General features: G+C 43.1%; 1 protein-coding gene across 1 annotated transcript; it reads right to left on the reverse strand.

Moving 5' to 3' along the window:
* Positions 1-165: 165 nt before the first annotated feature.
* CD40LG (CD40 ligand) lies at positions 166-12,733 on the reverse strand. Its single transcript, XM_043460160.1, has 5 exons — positions 12,287-12,733; positions 9,910-10,041; positions 5,706-5,763; positions 3,750-3,812; positions 166-1,118 (listed from the first exon to the last, which is right to left on the reverse strand). Exons 1-5 carry the CDS (start codon positions 12,440-12,442, stop codon positions 742-744), a joined length of 786 nt encoding a protein of 261 aa, XP_043316095.1. The 5' UTR covers positions 12,443-12,733; the 3' UTR covers positions 166-741.
* Positions 12,734-18,882: the final 6,149 nt, after the last annotated feature.

Consider the following 18,882-nt stretch of genomic DNA (forward strand, 5'->3'; position numbering starts at 1 on the left):
AGGTTTCCTTTAAATACAGTCATTTCTCAGGGAGGAGTGTGCAGCCTCAGAGCTGATGTCTCTTCCCCCCCACCCCCCACCCCATCAACAGTAGTGGAGACAGGAACAGGGTTGAAATAAGATACTTGATGAGCAACAGCCTGACTCAGTGTGTGTGTGTGTGTGTGTGTGTGTGTGTGTGTGTGTAGGAGAGAAAGAGAGGATGAGAATGAGTGTCAGGGTGGCTGGTGGGGGCAGGGTTTTGGTTCTCTACTGCCTTATACTTCCTAAAGTCTGCCCCACCTCCACCAGGGCCCCGGGGACCCAGAATCCACCATGATTTAATGTGAGCTGAAGCTCCCCATTTCCCTTTGGCATCTTCACTGAGAAATCAAATATATCCTCCACTGAAAGACACTGCATGCAAAGAAACAAAACTAAACTTGGCTAATTTTCTGCTGTTTACTCAGAATTCGAGCTGTGCATAATGGTGTCTTTTCACAGGACTCTGAATGTCTGTGTCAGTGGAGTTGCTGCTTCAGAATATAAGCTCTTATGGATCAGGGCCTGTTGAGGTTTCCCCTGCCCAGTAATTTACTCATTGCAGCCCTACATGCCTTGGGATGTATAATAAATAGTTCTCCGTCAGGAGGATACTAGGGTTATAAATAGGCAGTTCAACGGGGGAGTGGTCTTAACTGCTTTCCTGGATTGTGAAGACCACCAGCATCAGCCCAGCTGCAGCCTGCCGGCTTACACCGTTCAGAGTTTGAGTAAGCCAAATGATGTGAAGCCGGTCCCGTGGCTCACTTGACTTGGATCAGTCACGTTGACAAACACCGAAGCACCCGGTTGCAGTTCAAAGACTCCTCCCAAGTGAATGGATTGCTGCCCGCATGGTTTGGAAGAACTGTGGGTGTTTGCAGCTCTCAGTAAGATTCTCTCTGATCCACTTGGGGACTTCAGGCAGAGGCTGGCTATAAATGGAGCTTGACTCAAAGTTTCCCGATTGGAACAGAAGGTGACTTGGGTGTAGATGTAATAGAGTCCTTGTCTTTTCACGGCCAGCTGTTTCCCATTTTCGAGGGTTACCAGGTTGGTGCTTAGGGTGTAGTATCCTTTGGGGGCCCACTGGAGAACTGTAATGGAGAAGGGGGAAAGCTGTGGTGAGGTTGTGCATATGTGATTCAGATTCTCACAGACAATAAAGTTCCATACTGGATACTGACTTCGTACAGGAAGGCAAGTTTGCGGCGTCAGGGAGTCTAAAGGACCCCTCCAGCCTTCAGAGACAATGGAGGAGCCACGGCTGACCATTCAGCCTGGCCTGCACTGTTGGACGGAGCTGGGTTCCAATCCAGATCTTATTCAAGCTTGGGCAAGTCAATCTCCCTGAGACTCTCTGTGCAGACTAACTCAAGTAACAGCACAGGGAGTTTCCTTCTCCCCTTAAAAGCTCTTAAAGCCAATTGACCCTTGAACTTCAGACAGTGCGAATGATTTAAAAAATCCCATGTCATAAATCATGCGTGCCAAAATGCTAAAAGCCTTGCTAATATCAACTTTCATATCTTGCTTTCCTTGAATTTTCTAAAATCGAAGACTTGCTGATCTCTCTCACTCAGCCGCAGCATAGAGCAAAGACAAGACCCCCATTTCTTCCTACCTGATTGGGCTCTTGTAAACCTAGTCTGCCTCCCACAGCAACGACTAAAATTAGGCAAGGAAGTATGAAAATAAACCTGTCATTTCACTGTGTGTTTTGATCTCCCATTGTAGTGGGCGCCACCAACTTGAAAGTGCCTGTATTCTTGTGGCTAAGCCAGAGTACCCACCAACAATGTGCCATTTTCTCGGCTGAGATGTTGAGTGGGTTCAAAGTAGTGTGTGCAGCCGATTTCAAATCTCAGCTCCCACAGAGAGCGAGGCTGCGGGGGGTGGGGGTGGGGAGAACTGAAAGTACTGATGCATTTGCTTCCTTGAGCTGTTTCTTTTTCACTCCTGCTTGGTGGTCTTAGGCCTATCAGTGTACAAGACGCCACCTGTTGAGATTCACCCTTTTATAATCAGGAAAGGCATCCTGAAATACCTGACATTGCTTGGGCCTCCAGACCACTCTAGAAAGTCTTCATTATGATGTGTTCAATTTTAGACTATCTGATTGAGAAAACACGGGCAGTTTCCCTATCTTTCCGTCCACAAGGTTTATTGTTATCAAGTCCTTACCTAATTTTTGTCCTTGCTGTAAGAGGTAGGTCAGGATTAGAACAGCATGACCAAGTAGGTCTGAGAAGTTTGTGGCTGGGGTGGGGTAAGAAATGTGACTCTCTTCTCATCTGATCCTCTGCAAACCTACCGGGTTGAAGACTGTCAACTACACTAGGGTCAAGAGCCATCATGGACCTTCTGGCAGAACGTGGGAGCACCGTGACATCTATCCAAGTCAAGCTATTCTTCTAAGAGGTGTCTCTGTGGCTGGCATCCATCCAATCCGGATGAGAGGGTATCATGTGGATGACCACCCTGAACATGTCAATATGGTTGTGATATTCTCCCCTAAGTGTATTTTCTGAGAAAGGGGTACTGGCAGAATTACGAAATATTGTGGGAGTAAGTGTTATTCAAAAAGGGCTTTATGTTACTCTTCTGACAGCTACAGGGAAGTCAGTTAAGGAATGACACTTTAGATTTGTACAATGCTTGACAGAATAACTTTCTTCCATATTAGCTGATTTGATTCTCAGAGTCACCTCGTGAAGTGAGAGAGGAAACTGCTGCGAGGGAAACGGACTTGCCCAAGGTCACCCAACAAGTGGCAGTCATGGTTCTTAAACCTCAGTGTTCAAAACCTTTCTATCCAGCACTCCTACTCCTGTACCATGATCCGGGATAACCACCTATGTGTTACGCCCACTGAGAAGCCCGAGCCGCCTCAGAGATGAGGCTGTGTCTCCTTTCCTCTCTCTCGGTTTCTATCTGTTTCTCTGTGTCTCACACATGTGCATATACACATGTACACACACACACACACACACACACACTGCTTAGAACTCCGTTCCAGAGCACTGTGCTGAAGTTTTCAGACTGCTTTAATGCTCTTGGCATGCACTTATGTAGATGGGAGATTTTATGCTAGTGTGTACATTTCCATCCGTTTATCAGATGGGCCACATTCTCCAATGCCAGTTAGTATGAGGTACAGATTTGGGAAAAAAGATCTGAGGGCTAGAATCATGGCAGAACGTATATGGAAAGATAAATCATTCAGAGTTGAAAAGATTCCAGTATGTCGTCTATTGTTACTTCATTGGAAAATCTAACGTACTGGCACATATTGATCTGTGCAGAATGATTTTACCTTTAATTTCCCTAAGGTTGGCCCCAAAGAGGTGGGGGTTAATCATACAGGGGTTGGAAGATGGCAGGAAATACCCCTTGAGGCCCATTTACACACAGTGAAGAGGGGCCATCTCTTCTATGTTGTCAGCATAATGGTCCCTCCACCCAGTAATTCATCATTCAGAATCAACTACAGAGCAAGAACCTAATGAGAACATCGGGATTGCTTTCCACTGCCTTTTGTTCCTCCAAGTCCCATCTGTGCATTTGAGCCCACTTTGAAGACAAAGGCAAGTGCATGAGACGTGTCTGGGGAGCTTTGTAAATTGGGCCCCAAAGGAAGAGAGGAGCCTAATCATTAGGCTGCCTGACTCTAGCCTCCTGGCCTGCCCCTCACTCAGGTGACTGACGCGCAGATGCTTTGGACTTACCAGAGGTTGTTTTACTACTGGCCTCACTGATGACATGTGCCGCTATTTGAGGCTCCTGATCACCTGAAATGAAACCAAAGGCCAACTGTCAGGACAAAGAAACACGAAACTGGCCACCAAACAATTTGGTCTAGTTCTGCAGCTGGGTCATAGAGACTGTACTTAAACAGGTTATGTGAAAGGAGGGGTAAGATGGCCTGAAATCCCTCCCACAGAGGGCAAAGTCTGTTTCCAAAATCTGAACAATTGAATTGATTATTTCCACTGAGCCCAATTCTTCCAAGAGTAGTTCAGTACTTGACTTCGCTTTACAAAGATTGACACAGGCTAAAGAAAAATGATCCTCTTTAAACACATTTTGAATCTTGCTTTTAAGAAAGCTCCCATCCATTGGTCATCTTAGTGAGCCCCAAGGTCATGTCTACACACTTAGCTAGTAAGATGCTTACGGTGTCTGATTTGGTCAAGCACTGGCCACAGTATATCTACCTCCAACCGTTGCTCATGTAAAAGACTTGCTCCTTAATTAGCTGTGCTGATCTTTTAAGTGCAGACATGATGTGGAAGTTCCTTTTTTTTCCAGTAATGAGCTTGGAGTTGGACACCTTGTAGGTGTCCTATAAATACTGAGTCAAGTTGTGTGACCTAAATGACCAGTTTTGTTAAGTATATCATTTTCTCAAAGGCTGCTAGGCAGCACCCACATGAACTGGTTCCTCAAGTTTCATGGCAATTAACAGACAATTTGGTACCACTCAACGTATTTTACAGTCATTCTGAAAGCAAAGCCTTCATGGAAATCAGGCAACCCCTTGCATTCAGACCAACAGTTAAAGCAAGCTCTTTGCCTCAGAGAACAGTATATGTATCTCTATATGTATGAATGCATTTCTTTGTGTATATTAAGTTTGTACAAGCCATACCATCTTTACACTGACTTTGTGATATAGTAGTCTCTCTAACAACACCCATTTACCAGCACTTCATTTCTCCCATACTCAGCTGCTCAGGTCACCCCAGGAATTATTATATTGGTTTTGGGTGCTACATTCTAACAGGCAAAGGGAAGTCAGTGTGTCCAGGAAAGAACAGGAAAAATCCTGGAAAGGGGGAACAGTGGAAGACACTAAGGAGGTTTATCCTGGAGAAGAAAAGGCTCAGGGGCCATGATTGTCATTTTCAACATCTGGACAGCTGCTGTGTAGAAGAGGAATTATATACTTTGCTTAGTATGGCCCCAAAGATCAGAAGTCAATTCAGTGAATAGATTACAAGAACAAATTTCAACTCCAGAGAAGAAAAGACTTTTCTTGAGTATATAGTAACCTTCTTTTAATTATTAGAGTCATTCAAAGATGGCCCAGGCTGCCTTATGAGCTAGAAGGTGTCTAGACATGTTTGTTCAGAGGGAAGACGGTTAGTGCTAGTGTAAAGGAGATTCAGGACCTGGGGATGGTGAGAGATTTGAGGACCGTCAAGAGGTCCCTTCAACTTTGGGATGTTTGAGACGCTCGGACATCAAGAACAGAGCAAAGAACAAGGCTGTCATACTGAATCACTTCTTGATCCCTGAGGTTCTACTGGCTGTGGTTCCCCATGAAAAACTGTTATCATTGAGTGATGAATGACACCACTACCAAATGCTGACTGTCTGGTCATCTTATCCTCCGTAGATGTCACTAGGCTGCATGGTTGCTATAAGGTGTTGAAAATAATACAATTTCTTCATACTTCGTATTGTCAGCACTAAAGGAGCACAGCCTTCCCTGTAAATATGTCCACACAAATCCTTTCCAAGTAACAGGCACCAAGGAAGGTGTTGATTTCGCAGCTGTGTTCCTGCTTCATTTCCAGGGCTAAAGGTTCCCTGATTCAACTTGGCGTTGTTCAATACAGTCAGCCTAAAGTTTCCTTTTTGCTTTTAAGTATTCATAGAAATGGTAAAGAGCAACCTACCTTTGTGCATTTCAAAGTTTTTTTCTTTCTTCTTTACTTCTTTGTTTTGCATTATATCCTAAAATAAGAATCATAGCGAAAGGTCATTTTGACAGGAACTCTGGCGGGGGTCTTTAGAGGGAGGTTGCATGCATTTGACATCTGTCACTACTCTGTTGTCTGTTTCTGGTGAGGATTATCGTATAGACTCTGATCCTGTCAATAATTCCATCCTACTGTAATTCAGAGCCCAGGGCTTTGACAGATGAGCTGACAGCCCAGAAAGCCCAGGGGTAGACCTGGAAACAGAATTTGGGCTTTGTTACTGTGCCAGGCCAGAGGTTGCCATCCTGACCCCTCCTATGACCCCAACCTCCCCAGCTTTGAGAGACATCGACAAATAATGCTGAATGGGGAGCTGATTCTTCCTTGGGAACTGGTAGATAGAATATTACTAAACATAAAACATGGTGTGTATCTATTAGAATAAAATTAGTCTGAAACCTCTTAGGAAATGGAAGTAGTAAGTTTGACACTGGGAAGAAATCCCAGACCCTGAAAAGACCCTCAGACATTTTTTTATTTTGTTGTCCATTTCAATGGGCTGAAGAGATTCTCTTGTTGTTTGTTGCCTCATGTGGCCTGTTCTTATTTAAAATAATCTATGTAGAAGAAACCTAAGTAATCTGTCACTGCAGCTGAGATTCCAAGGCAAACACAGTACTTCTTAAGGGGTTGCTTCTCACTAGCAACTGCAGGATGGTTAGAGGCCCTTACGAAAGCTAGCACAGAGTGTCATCTACACAGGTTGGAAGGTAGTAAAGGCTGCTGTTGCCATTTTAAAGATACTGAATAAAAGGCCTGGTGGGCTTAACTGGCAGGCATGAGGTCACCCAAGGAGTCTGAGGCTGAAGCCAAGAGTAGAAACTATGAGATCACACTCTGAGGCAGGGCTTAACCCACACCATCAGCCTGTGCTCTGAGCACAAAGGAGAACAGCAATAATATTTTCACATCTTTGGATAATCAAAGGCTTGTGGTCCTTCCCGTTACTGGAGTCAATTTTCCACAGCACCCTTCCTTTTTGTTCCTCCCTCAAAAGGAATTAAAAGTGTTGTTACTACTGAGGGGCTCAGGTGTCAGGTGTGAGAGTATATGTCATGGAGCCTAATGGGCAGCCTGCGCCTCAAAATGCTTGCACGGGGCTCAGAGCTTCAACTTTCCACTTGAGCTCAAGGGTGGTGGCGTGAAAGTGCGGCGACAGGAAAATGTTTGTAAGATAATAAGCCAACAAAAGAGTATTTCGTGTCTTTTCAAAAGATGGAGTGTGATGATCGAAGTCGAGATACTTTTAGACTAGGTGGTTGCCCTGGTGTCAGGGCTTGGCCAACATGAAAATGTGAAGTCAGCAAAGTTTGTCTTTTACGCGTCCGGCCTTGCCTTTCTGTGAACTTTCCCCCAGCCACACGCCCCAGAGCCTTCCCCCTCCTCTTGCTTCACTCCCCACCTCAACTGACAGACTTTTTAAAGTTGATTTTAGAAAATCTGGAAGGAGTTATTTTTCTCTTAGTGGGAACTCGTTTGGCAGGGATGGATAGGTTGATCTTTAACTCGAAAAGGAGATGCTCTGACCTTATCGAAGACATCGTGGGCATTGACCAGCAGACAATCATGGAACTGATCATTCTAGCAGGCGGTTGGGCAGGGAGGAAGATTTAATGTGAAATTATACTAGTTAAAATGCCGCCTCCATTTACCTAATGTCAACCATGAATCCCATCTTCTGCCCAGAGTGACAGCTCGGTTCTACCTGCCTCAGGAAGTAATTAGTTCTTTGTCACTAGAGGTGTTCCAACAGAGATGGAGGGACTGCTGGGTAGAGACTGTGGGGAGAAGCAGCAGCTCTGGGTTGATAATTGGATCTGATGATTTTGAACATCGCTTCCTGAGATTCCAACTTTGGGTTGCTCTGGAGTAGTCAGATTGTGACCCAGAAAGAAAGCCTGTTAACATTAGCTAAGAATATAAATGATCCAATTTGGGGTTATTTTGCTGTTGGCCTGTTGGGTTAAAAAAAAAAGTCCAAAATATTTTGTTTTAGAATGAGAAGTTTCATGGCATGGATATTGGAGTGGGGTCAGTCATTGGAAGAGGAGAGGGAGCTGGAGTATTTTGGTTCTGACTGTCGTGGGCATTGACTCGGACTCTACCCTGCAGCAGTGGAGGCAAGAGGCTTCCTCTATTTCACAGAAGGCACTCTGGTGGACATGCCTGAGAAGGTCTGCCTTTTCAGAATATGAAACTTGGGAGCTGCCACTTTTTTCATGCAAGTATAAGCGGAGAGACAAAACTGACTTTTTCCTTGCTTTTCTCCTGGTAGCTGATTTGGGAAGCTTTGCATATCTGACCGGAAATACAGCCATGAGATATTGGCAATACAACTATAAAACTCTCAGTAAGAGGGAGGGAAGAAACCAACAATCATTCTCAATGCCTTTGGGGGAACTGGAGGCTGATCCCAGAATTATAGAATGTTGAAGCTGGTAGTGCCTGGTGGAACATCTCAACCCTCTCATTGGATAACTGAGAAAAATGAGGCCCAGAGAGGTGAAGTCATTTGCTCAAGATCACACAGCCAAGCACATTTAATATGCTAAGCATTTATCTCCAAGTGGATTTAATCACATTTAAATTTGCAACACCTTCCAATATTCTGTAATACTGGCCAGAAGCCTCAAGGAACCAGGGAAACTCAAATCATTTCCAAGCCTCGCATGTAAAGAGTTAGGAGTCTTCCTCTAAAACCTGCATTCCTGTGGAGAACCTAAAAGCCAGCCACAGATTTGAGCTGCATTCTGATTCCCATAGGTGACTCAGGAATAAGCTCCCAGAGTCCTCACTACTGGATTAAATGACATACCAGGGACAGTATAGGAGGACAGGAAAAAGCTCAGCAATAAGATCTCAGGCCCTTCCACTCCTGGGTTAAATTACACATTATCTGTATGTGAGAACTCCTGTTGGTTTCTCTAGATACCCACCCAACTGGCACAGCACTGTCCTCAGCCTGGATGTGGCCTCCTGCTCACAACCCCCAAGTCCCCGGAGGGCCCAAGGTGTGTTTAACTCTGTTCTGAGGGGGAAACAGGCACAAAGATTTCTAGATGCTGTTCTGGAGAAAGAGCTCCTAGACCCCTTGTCTACGACGATGAGATTAATATTGTAGGCACATCCTCAGTAAACTGTCCCAAAACTCTTGCTTTAGGCACCCATCATAGGTCACTGATGGAGAAGGAAGTGGCAACCCACTCCAGTATTTCACTTGGGAAATCCCATGGACAGAGGAGCCTGGTGTGCTACAGCCCATAGGGTCACAGAGTCAGACACAGCTTAGCGACTAAACACAACAACATGAACCACTGCAGTGACTTAATGCTGGGCACCAGTCTGTTGGGCAAGACAACTTTAAACTCTCTCTGCCTCGGGTCTTGATTGGCCCTAGAGCAGACTGGCTCCATGAGCAGGTGGTATTCTATGGAGTCTGGTTCGAGTGGCACTGAGACAGTCCATCACCCATTGCCCACACCTCTCCTCACAGTAAAACGAAAAGATCTTACTTACATGATACCTGAAATTCCATCATGAGAGAAGCAAAGCGTTCCTTCCCATGTTAAGAGTCTATCAGTGTTCAGAAGTCCCCATCACCCCCATTGAAGGTAAACCCTTAACTGGTGGCCTGCCAACACTGCAGTGGCCCGTGTTTATCACTTCCCTGGGAAATGAGGACCAGACCCTGGGTCCTCAGTGGGAAGGCACCAAGATTTGGATGGAAAGGTAAGAAAATGCAAAAAGCAAGTGTCGTGGACTTCATCCTTTCCCCCCGAGCCATCTGCCTGTCTGAGCTCACGTGCGTGTGTGAATGTGCCCAGGAGAGTGTGTATTTTCTCCAGAGAGAGCCTTTTTTGTTCTTCTTAAGGGCATTCCTATGAGCGAGCACACTTTAAACTTTCCTTTCCCTTTAAACCATTGAGTTTTGGCTTCTTTTTTGCTTTTTTATACACACACCCATATACACGTTTGTACATATGTATGTCTACCTGTATCTATAGTATATACCCGACACATGTTTAAACTTTTACATGGTTAGGTTTTAGTTGCCCAACCTAGCAGGTTCCCCCCTCCAAAACTTTTCAATGATCTTTTTCGCAATGACTGAGGTCCTTACCTTGACCAATTCTTCAAACCGGCTTCTAATTTCCTCACAGTTCAGTAAGGATAAGGACCCCTCTCCTTTATTGCATCTCTGTATCGTTTTCATGAACACAAAATCTTCATGAAGATTCCTTTCGTCTTCTATCTATTTTTGAAATGACAGGGACATGAGAAATTGTAATTCTGAAGAAGGCAGCTAATGGTCTGCCTCTACAATCACTTCCATAGCCTCAGCAACACAAGAGGGCTTTGCAAATATAAATGAGGAATGATAACACATTAGTACACTGGACTGGGGCTTCCCAGGTGGCTCAATGATAAAGAATCTGCCTCCCAATGCAGGAGACTCAGGTTCAGTCCCTGGGTGGGAAAGATCCCTTGGAAAAGGAAATGACAACCCACTCCAGTATTCTTAATGGAAAAATCCCATGGACAGAGGAGCCTGACAGGCTACAGTCCATGGGTCGCAAAGAGTCAGACACTACTTAGCGACTAAGCAATGATACTGAATTAGTGATATTTAGTATTAGCAGTTTAAAAAAATCTACAAAAGCCAGCAAAGAGAATATGATGTTGCCTGAAACACTAGGTAGAAATCATAGCCATTGTAACGAAATTTCTTCACAAAGTGTACGTTTTTTCATGTATATTAGCAGCGACGTTCTTTAATGGTCATATTTCCCATTGCTTCAATAATGATAGGTCATTATAAACATATTCTATAAAATAGTTTTCTCGTGAGCTAATTTGCCCACTTAGTTTTAACATTTGTGATCCAGTGCTTTATAAAAAGAAGGGGATTTGCAATGCGTCTCAATTACTCAAACTCTAATTACATCTCTCTCTTTTTAACTTTAGTATCTGCAAAAAGCATTTACATTTTTAAAGAAATCATCTTTCATTCCCAAAGTTGAGATATTTTATTTTCTGATGTCCTGCAATAATTAAATGTATGGAAGTCACTTGGCTAATCAACGAATTCTGTGACATTTTCTTGTATTCAGATTACAGTTTTAGATTCAAAACAAGGTCCAGTTAGCCAGCGGCTTTCACTGTCATTAAGAGAACACCCAAGTGCCAGGGTAAATTTGAGTCTCTGTGTGTGTATGTGTTAGTCGCTCAGTCATGTCCGACTCTTTGTGACCCCATGGACTGTAGCCCACCAGGCTCCTCTCTCCATGGAATTCTCCAGGCAAGAATACTGGAGTGGGTTGCCATTCCCTTCTCCAGGGGATCTTCCCCACACAGGGATCTACCCAGGTCAGTATTTCCCCTGTTGAGGCTAGGGGAAATATTTGATTGGCAGGGCATTTGATTAGCAGAGCCCACCAGCCCATGAACAAACAACCAGACACAGAATCCGACTCTTTTCTAAGCAGTGAAACCTAAAATTTGTAGTAACCCAGTGAATTGCCTCAATTCTGCCTGCCCCACCGTATCCTGATAGAAAATCCTATGGTCATAATTCAAGGTTGGTGGCTCAATAAAGACCCCTCGCACATCCCTGAGAAAACACAGTCTCCAGATGCTGTGCTTCCACAATTCCCACATCCAGACCAGACAAATAATTGATAAAATTTCTCCTTTTCATCCATGATTGATAATTTGTCAACACAGCCAATAATGCTCATCAGTGGAGATGGGTAAACACATGGAAACAGAATAAATCCTAATGGCAACTTTTTCTTAAGAATGCAGAGCAACCTACTAACTTACTCCACTCTTTTGTTCTGTAAGTCTGGCTATTTAAGAATGCACAACATCTCAGAGGGAAACTGAGCAGCTTACAACTAAAATCAGCATTTGAGAATTATACAGAGACCACCACTTCCACTATAAGTTGCAAATTGGGGACTTCTTTATGTCTATGTTAACCTGAAGCACTAAGAATTTTCAGGTCAAATTGATGCTTTCCTTCTCTTGTTGAAAATTTAGAAGAAAAACAGTTGTCTCCATCAGAAAAAAAATAGTTTACTTTTTAAGCAAAACATTAGCAAAACATTATAGTTAATGTCTCCACAATGCTTATTTTGTGCCTGGTTCTGGTCTTAGCTTGAATTTAATATATGAGGTGAGTACCATTATCATCCCCATTTCTCAGATGTGGAAACTGAGGCATAGAAATGTAAAATAACTTGTCCGGGGATCGGAAAACGAGTAGGGGATTGAGTCAAGATTTGAACCCAGCAATCTGACTCCAGAGTCAAGGGTCTTGACCAGAGAAAAGAATAGAATATCTCACTAACTAGACCACAACCACTATGCCACGAGACCATTTATCTATTTGGGTTCTTAACATTGTCCATTATTTGGGTAGCACTAAATCCAACCAACCCACACATCAATAAAAACCGTAAATTTAGTTAATGAAGACCCATGGTTCATCTTACCTTGTCCAATCTTCTGTGAAGATACACAGCAAAAAGCGCTGACCCAATCATCTGGGTGATAAGAAAAACTGTAAGTAAATACATAAAAATTTTCATACTGACAGGTGGTCCAGTGGCCACAGAGCGGGGAGAAGGTTGACTGTATGTTTCGATCATGCTGCGTTAGAGTTGAAATGATGTCTTCTGACTGAGAAGGTGGCAGAGGCAGCATGAGAAGACTGTCAAAGTGGCCACCTTACTCAGGATTAGTTAAGAGCACACAATCGTCGCAGCCCACACTTCCTGGAAAATGTGCTTCGCAGTCTTCTCTCCCAGCAAAAAAGTTACGTAAAGGTTTTTTTTTTTTTTTTAACCTAACCATATCATTCACTTCCAGGCTTTCCCTTTCATTAGTAAAGAAGAAATAAGTTTCTTCTTCCATATATTCATTCTTGCCTTGAAATGTCATAGACTCCTTAACAGACAATGGCAGTATTTTCCTATCACTGTCTAACGTATGGGGTTCACCAGTTTCAAGGAAAGTGACAGATGAATCCACCAGCAATAGGCTTATTTCAATTTCAATCTTACTAATATAAAGCGGGAACCTGGTAGATGGAGAAAGAAAGAAACACCAACAAAAGTTTGGATTGATTTTATGACTGGCTTGCTGCTGGCTCCTTAAGATTTCTTTCATCTTTAAACCCAACAAAATCCCTGTGGCATTTCAAGTCAAGTCTACACGGCATAAAGCAAAAAGGAGTGCTAACAATTAGTAAAAAAAATTTAACTGGAAAGAAAATACACTTTCTTTCCAAGTGTATTCAAGAAAAATACACTTCTTAATGAGAACCTACTGTATAGCACAGGGAAGCCTATTCAGTGCTCTGTGGTGACCTAAAGGGAAGAAAACCCAAAAAGCATTTTATATATATATATATATACATATATATATATATATATACATACATACACACACACACACTGTGTGTGTGTGTCTGTACACTTTGCTGTACAACAGAAACTAGCACAGTATCATAAGGCAACTATACACCAATAAAAAGAAAAAGAAAAGAAAAATACACTTCTCCAAGGCCAAGAGAAGTAGAGTCTTGTATAATTCAGGCCCAAATTCTGGAATTGAGGTTAAAGTAGGAATATTAGGTTGATTTAGCCAAGTTGCCTGTCTACACTGTTCCAATTCATCAAATAATTGTTGATGCTGATCTGTCTATTTGGAATAGGGAAACTAGGCTGCAGTTAAGAGACCTGAATTCTAGACCTTGGGGTACCAATGAATTGCTGTGAACCTCCAGCAAATCTACTCTCCCTCTACAGATCTCAGTTCCCTCATACACAAAGGGGCAATTGTACCTTCTTTGCCTGTCCTCTAGGTTGTTGAGAAATCAAGTAAAGATGTGCCTGAAAGATCTTTGAAACAAGCAATAGCAAAACACTCTCACCTTAAGTTTTCTGGTGTTTGTTTAAGCTATGAGGAGTTTTCCAGATGATTGCCAACTCCTTGCATACTAGTAAACAGCAAACAAACAACAATAGCTTCAAAAACACCCAATGTTTTGACAGTGATTTGAATTATTGAAGTGTGTAGAATTACCCATTTCTGAATGGCTTTTGATGGTCTTATCAGATTGCCTTTGAAACAAAAACAGCTATGGAAATCCCTACCCCACATCCCAACTTTTTCTAGAACCATGATAAGATTGCTTTTGTGATTCCTATAAAATTGTTTTGACAGACAAATAGGAAATGTAACAAACTCCTCTGCTAGGCATGCTATCTGCATAGTTACCACCTGCTCTCTTCCCCTCCCACGCCCCAGCATCCTGTCCTGGGCCCAGATCTCACTACATCTGCCAAGTAGGTGGCTTCAATGCATGTGATAAACTTTGATCAGTCAAATCAGAGGCTTCGGTTCTTAGACAAGGAACCTTAGTTCCACTAAAGGAAAATTATCACGAGAGCTAAAAGGGGCTCGAGGACATCTCCAAGGCCAGTTTCATGCGATGACAGCATGCCAGGGTTGCAAGGATCCTGTGACCATCTGTTCAGCCAAGCTCCGAGGGAGAGGTCGCAGGTGGGACCACAGAGATGCCGACAGTGGCACGTTTGGTCCTGGGACAAACTTCAGGAGAAAATTGTTTTCCCATCTCCCTGCCTACACTTCCTGACTTCTGCTCATAACATTCCCCTGAAACTGCTTCCACTATTCTCAACACAATGGTTTGAGTTGAATACTTTGTAGGGTTAATTTTTAGTGACCTTTCCAGTAGTCTGTTGACCTATTTTTTTGTTGACATCCTTCTGAAATCTCTTCCCTCTTGCCTCTTACTATCCTTCTCCGTGTGCTTCCTTTTCCCCTTGTACCCCTTAAAACTTTGGCATCTCCCATCCTCATGCTCCTCCCACCCCTCCCCTCTTCTCATTCTATATGTTTACCTGGGATGACTGCCATCCATTTTCATGGTTTTCACTATTACTTTCATTGTGATAAACCCCAGATGTATACCTGAACCCTGAACTGAAGATTTGTAAGTGCAGGTACCTCTGAGTCCAAGGTATCTCCACTTGGACACCCCAAAGCCATCCTGCATCTGCCAGGACCCCAAATTAATTCATGCCGCCACTCCACTTCCTACCCAGACTTGTTCTCCCTCCAGGCTCTCCCCATCTCAGTGAATGGTACTACTATACTCACCTAACTGTCCAAGACCTAGGAGCCATCCAGGATTCCTTCCTCTCTCTTGCCCAGATTACTCCCCAATCCCAGTGGCTTCCTCATCCCCAAAAGCTTCTTGATTACACTACTCCTTTCTAGCCTCCAGGGAAACATCCTAGTCCAGGGCACATCCCCTCTCTCCTAGATGACTGAATTGTCCTCTCCTAATTGATTACCTTGTTGTCTTTCCAGCCCCATCCCGTCCATCTTCCAGAAGAATGTTAACTCTGAATCTTGTCACTGACCATATTATCTAATCTATTTTTACCCTCCTAAGGCTCTGAGTTGGACCCAGGGAAGCAGATTGACAGTTTCCTGGCATATTCATCATGAATGGGATTAGCTCCAAATAGCCTGATAGTCCTTTAATCCTTGAAGTACACTGTTTCTCCCATCCTTCCTCTGCCTGGTCCTCTAGATTATTGTAACTTGCATGCGTGCTCAGTCGCTCAGTCGTGTCCAACTCTTTGCGACCCCATGGACTGTAACCCACCAGGCTCCTCTGTCCATGGAGTTCTCCAGGCAAGAATACCGGAGTGGGTCCCCTTGCCCTCCTCCAGGGGATATTCCTGACCTAGGGATCGAACCTGTGTCTCCTGTGTCTCCTGCATTACAGGTGGATTCTTTACCACTGAGCTACTAGGGAAGCCCCCAGATTACTGTAACAACGGCTACCTTTCCAGCTTCCACATTTTAGTTCTATTTTCTGATTCTCTGTCAGATGTCCTTTGTCTAAGGACCTCCCATACCTGTCTCTCCCCCGACAAGGAGTGGACTGGCCCTGGGACCCCTTTAAAAATTTCAGTTGCTTACTGCATCCAGAAGTACTTTTTAAACTAGATTACCAAGAAATCTATAGACCTGGGGAGTACAGGAAAGTGCCTTTAGCTAAAGTCAAATATTGACCATCTTTTTCTTAGTTCACAGAAAGAATCAAGTTAATGGATTGAATTGTTTCAGTTTTCAGTTTTTCTTGCCTAAAATTTTCTGAAATTTCTGTCACCTTTCTCTTCTTTCCTTCTTGCTGGTGATTGATCTACAACAAACAAGCATCAAGGGAAAAACTCAAAAAAACAATGGATCTCATGTATTCTGATGTGACTATGCTTGTGGTTGTGATTTTATATTGATAACCTAGAACACAGTCAGAGTTTCTGCTAGGAAAGTTATTTCCAGTACATAAGAAAGAGTTAAATATATCAGCGTTTTGTTTGTTTTACAAAGGGCCTCTCAAGGACTCTTTTCCCTGAATATGTCTGTAAAACCCTAGCCTAGAGGATAGTGTTTCCATTGCAAGCATAGCACAAGTTCTGACCCCTGCCCATCTTTCTTTCTTTATCCTCCACAACTCACTCATGCTCAACCTTGAGCTTCACCCATGTCCAGCTGAGTTTATTTCCCTAAACATATTGTTTGTTCAAGCTGTCTGCTGTAAATATCATGAGTGCATCCATGTGTAGTCGCTCAGTCATGTTCAACTGTTTGTGACCCCATGGACTGTAGCCCTCCAGGCTCCTCTGTCCGTGGGGATTCTCCAGGCAAAAATACTGGAGTAGGTTGCCATGCCCTCCTCCAGGGGAATCTTCCCAACCCAGGGATCCAGTTCTCATCTCCTGAATTGCAGGCGAATTCTTTACTCACTGAGCCACCAGGGAAGCTCATGACTCCTTCCTTTTTTATTCACTAATGTTGAAGAAATACCCACTCTGTGAAATAAGCCCTCCCAGCTGATAAAATGCCCTCTTCTGTGCTTAATCAATCATAGAGTTTGACATATTACATCATAGTTGACTTGTCTGATTTCCCTACCATTAGCTTTTAGAGGAAAGATGATTAAAACGCAAATCTCAGAATCCTTGCCTCCTGATACATTGTAAGGAATTAGTAAATCTTTACCAAATTACTAAATTTTCTTTTCAGGGGATAGAAGGGAAAGTGTAAAACATTCTAATCTGGTAGTACAGCACTGGCAAGGCCCTCTGGTGATAGACATCACAATGCATTTGTTTTCTGTTTTCTTCCATTCCTTTATCTCTCTTTCCTCTAGGATCAGTTTCATTTTCTTTATCTTGGTCCTTCTGTTTTATGTTGACAGTTTTCCTCCGATGTCTGATGACCTTAGTTGTCTGGTTATATTTATAAATCTGTTCGCTTTTATGGTTGGATGGCATGGGTTTCCTCTAAAATTGTGTTGATCTGCTTCTCCCATGAACCTCTTTCTGGAATGGGAGAGCTGACTGTGGGTTCTGTTTAAGTGGGTAGGGCTTGTCAACAGGCAGTCTTCCCTTTAGGTTATGTGGGTGGAGAGGCAGAAAGTCTGGGACCCCCACAACTGATAAAGAAGGGCTTTCCTCTGGGGGTAGAGCACTTTTGAGGGTTTCACTCTTGACTGAGGCTGGTTTTCTTTCTGTTTTCTTTTTCCTATTCATTGGAGAGCTCTCAGGGCCCTCCCTAGGCTTTAGCCTGAGGGCAAAGGCCCAGTATTGCTGCTGACAAAGGATCCATGGGGGAAGGGAGAGAGGAAGAAACGGGTCACTTGTCCTAGCTGTTCCACTCTAGCACTTTAAAAAAAAAAGTTGTTTATAAAAAAAAGTTGTTTATTTATTCATTTATTCTACTGTATTCATTTTATTTTTTAATTAATTTATTTATCTTAATATGGAGGCTAATTACTTTACAATATTGTGGTGGTTTTTGCCATACATTGACATGAATCAGCCATGGGTGTACGTGTGTCCCCCCATCCTGAACCCCTCTCCTACCTCCCTCCCCATCCCATCCCTCAGGGTTGTCCCAGTGCACTGGCTTTGAGTGCCCTGTTTCATGCATCAAACTTGGACTGGTTATCTACTTCATATATGGCAATAAACATGTTTCAATGCTATCCTCTCAAATCATCCCACCCTTGCCTTCTCCCACAGAGTCCAAAAGTCTGTTCTTTGTATCTGTGTCTCTTTTGCTGTCTCGAATATAGGGTCATCGTTGCCATCTTTCTAAATTCTATATATATACACGCTAATATACTATATTGGTGTTTTTCTTTCTGACTTACTTCACTCTGTTTAATAGGCTCCAGTTTCATCAACCTCATTAGAACTGATTCAAATGTGTTCTTTTTAATAGCTGAGTAATATTCCATTGTATATATGTACCACAGCTTTCTCATCCATCTGTCTGCCAATGGACATCTAGGTTGCTTCCATGTCTTAGCTATTGTAAACAGTGCTGCAATGAACATTGGGGTACATGTGTCTTTTTCAATTCTGGTTGCCTCGGTGTGTATGCACAGCAGTGGAATTGCTGGGTTGTATGGCAGTTCTATTTCCAGTTATTTAGGAAATCTCCACACTGTTCTCCATAGTGGCTGTACTAGTTTGCATTCCCACCAACAGTGTAAGAGGGTTCCCTTTTCTCCACACCCTTTCCAGCATTTATTGTTTGTAGACTTTTTGATAGCAGCCATTCTGACCGGTGTGAGATGGTACCTCATTGTGGTTTTGACTTGCATTTCTCTGATAATGAGTGATGTTGAGCATCTTTTCATGTGTTTGTTAGCCATCTGTATGTCTTCTTTGGAGAAATGTCTGTTTAGTTCTTTGGCCCATTTTTTTTTATTGGGTCGTTTATTTTTCTGGAATTGAGCTGCATGAGCTGCTTGTATATTTTTGAGATTAATTCTTTGTCAGTTGCTTCGTTTGCTATTATTTTCTCCCATTCTGAAGGCTGTCTTGTCACCTTGCTTATAGTTTCCTTCGTTGTGCAAATGCTTTTAAGTTTAATTAAGTCCCATTTGTTTACTTTTGCTTTTATTTCCATTACTCTGGGAGGTGGGTCATAGAAGATCCTGCTGTGATTTATGTCAGAGAGTGTTTTGCCTATG

Source organism: Cervus canadensis, chromosome X (assembly GCF_019320065.1).
Source record: "Cervus canadensis isolate Bull #8, Minnesota chromosome X, ASM1932006v1, whole genome shotgun sequence".
Classification (NCBI taxonomy): Eukaryota; Metazoa; Chordata; class Mammalia; order Artiodactyla; family Cervidae; genus Cervus; species Cervus canadensis.

Bases quoted from the DNA above. Each gene is read 5' to 3' on its own strand.
- CD40LG (XM_043460160.1), bottom strand. From the start codon at position 12,442: ATGATCGAAACATACAGTCAACCTTCTCCCCGCTCTGTGGCCACTGGA. The intron at 10,042-12,286 runs GTAAGATGAACC...TTTCAAAAATAG, and splicing joins TTCACAGAAGATTGGACAAG to ATAGAAGACGAAAGGAATCT. The intron at 5,764-9,909 runs GTAAGGACCTCA...TTCTTATTTTAG, and splicing joins GGTTTGAAGAATTGGTCAAG to GATATAATGCAAAACAAAGA.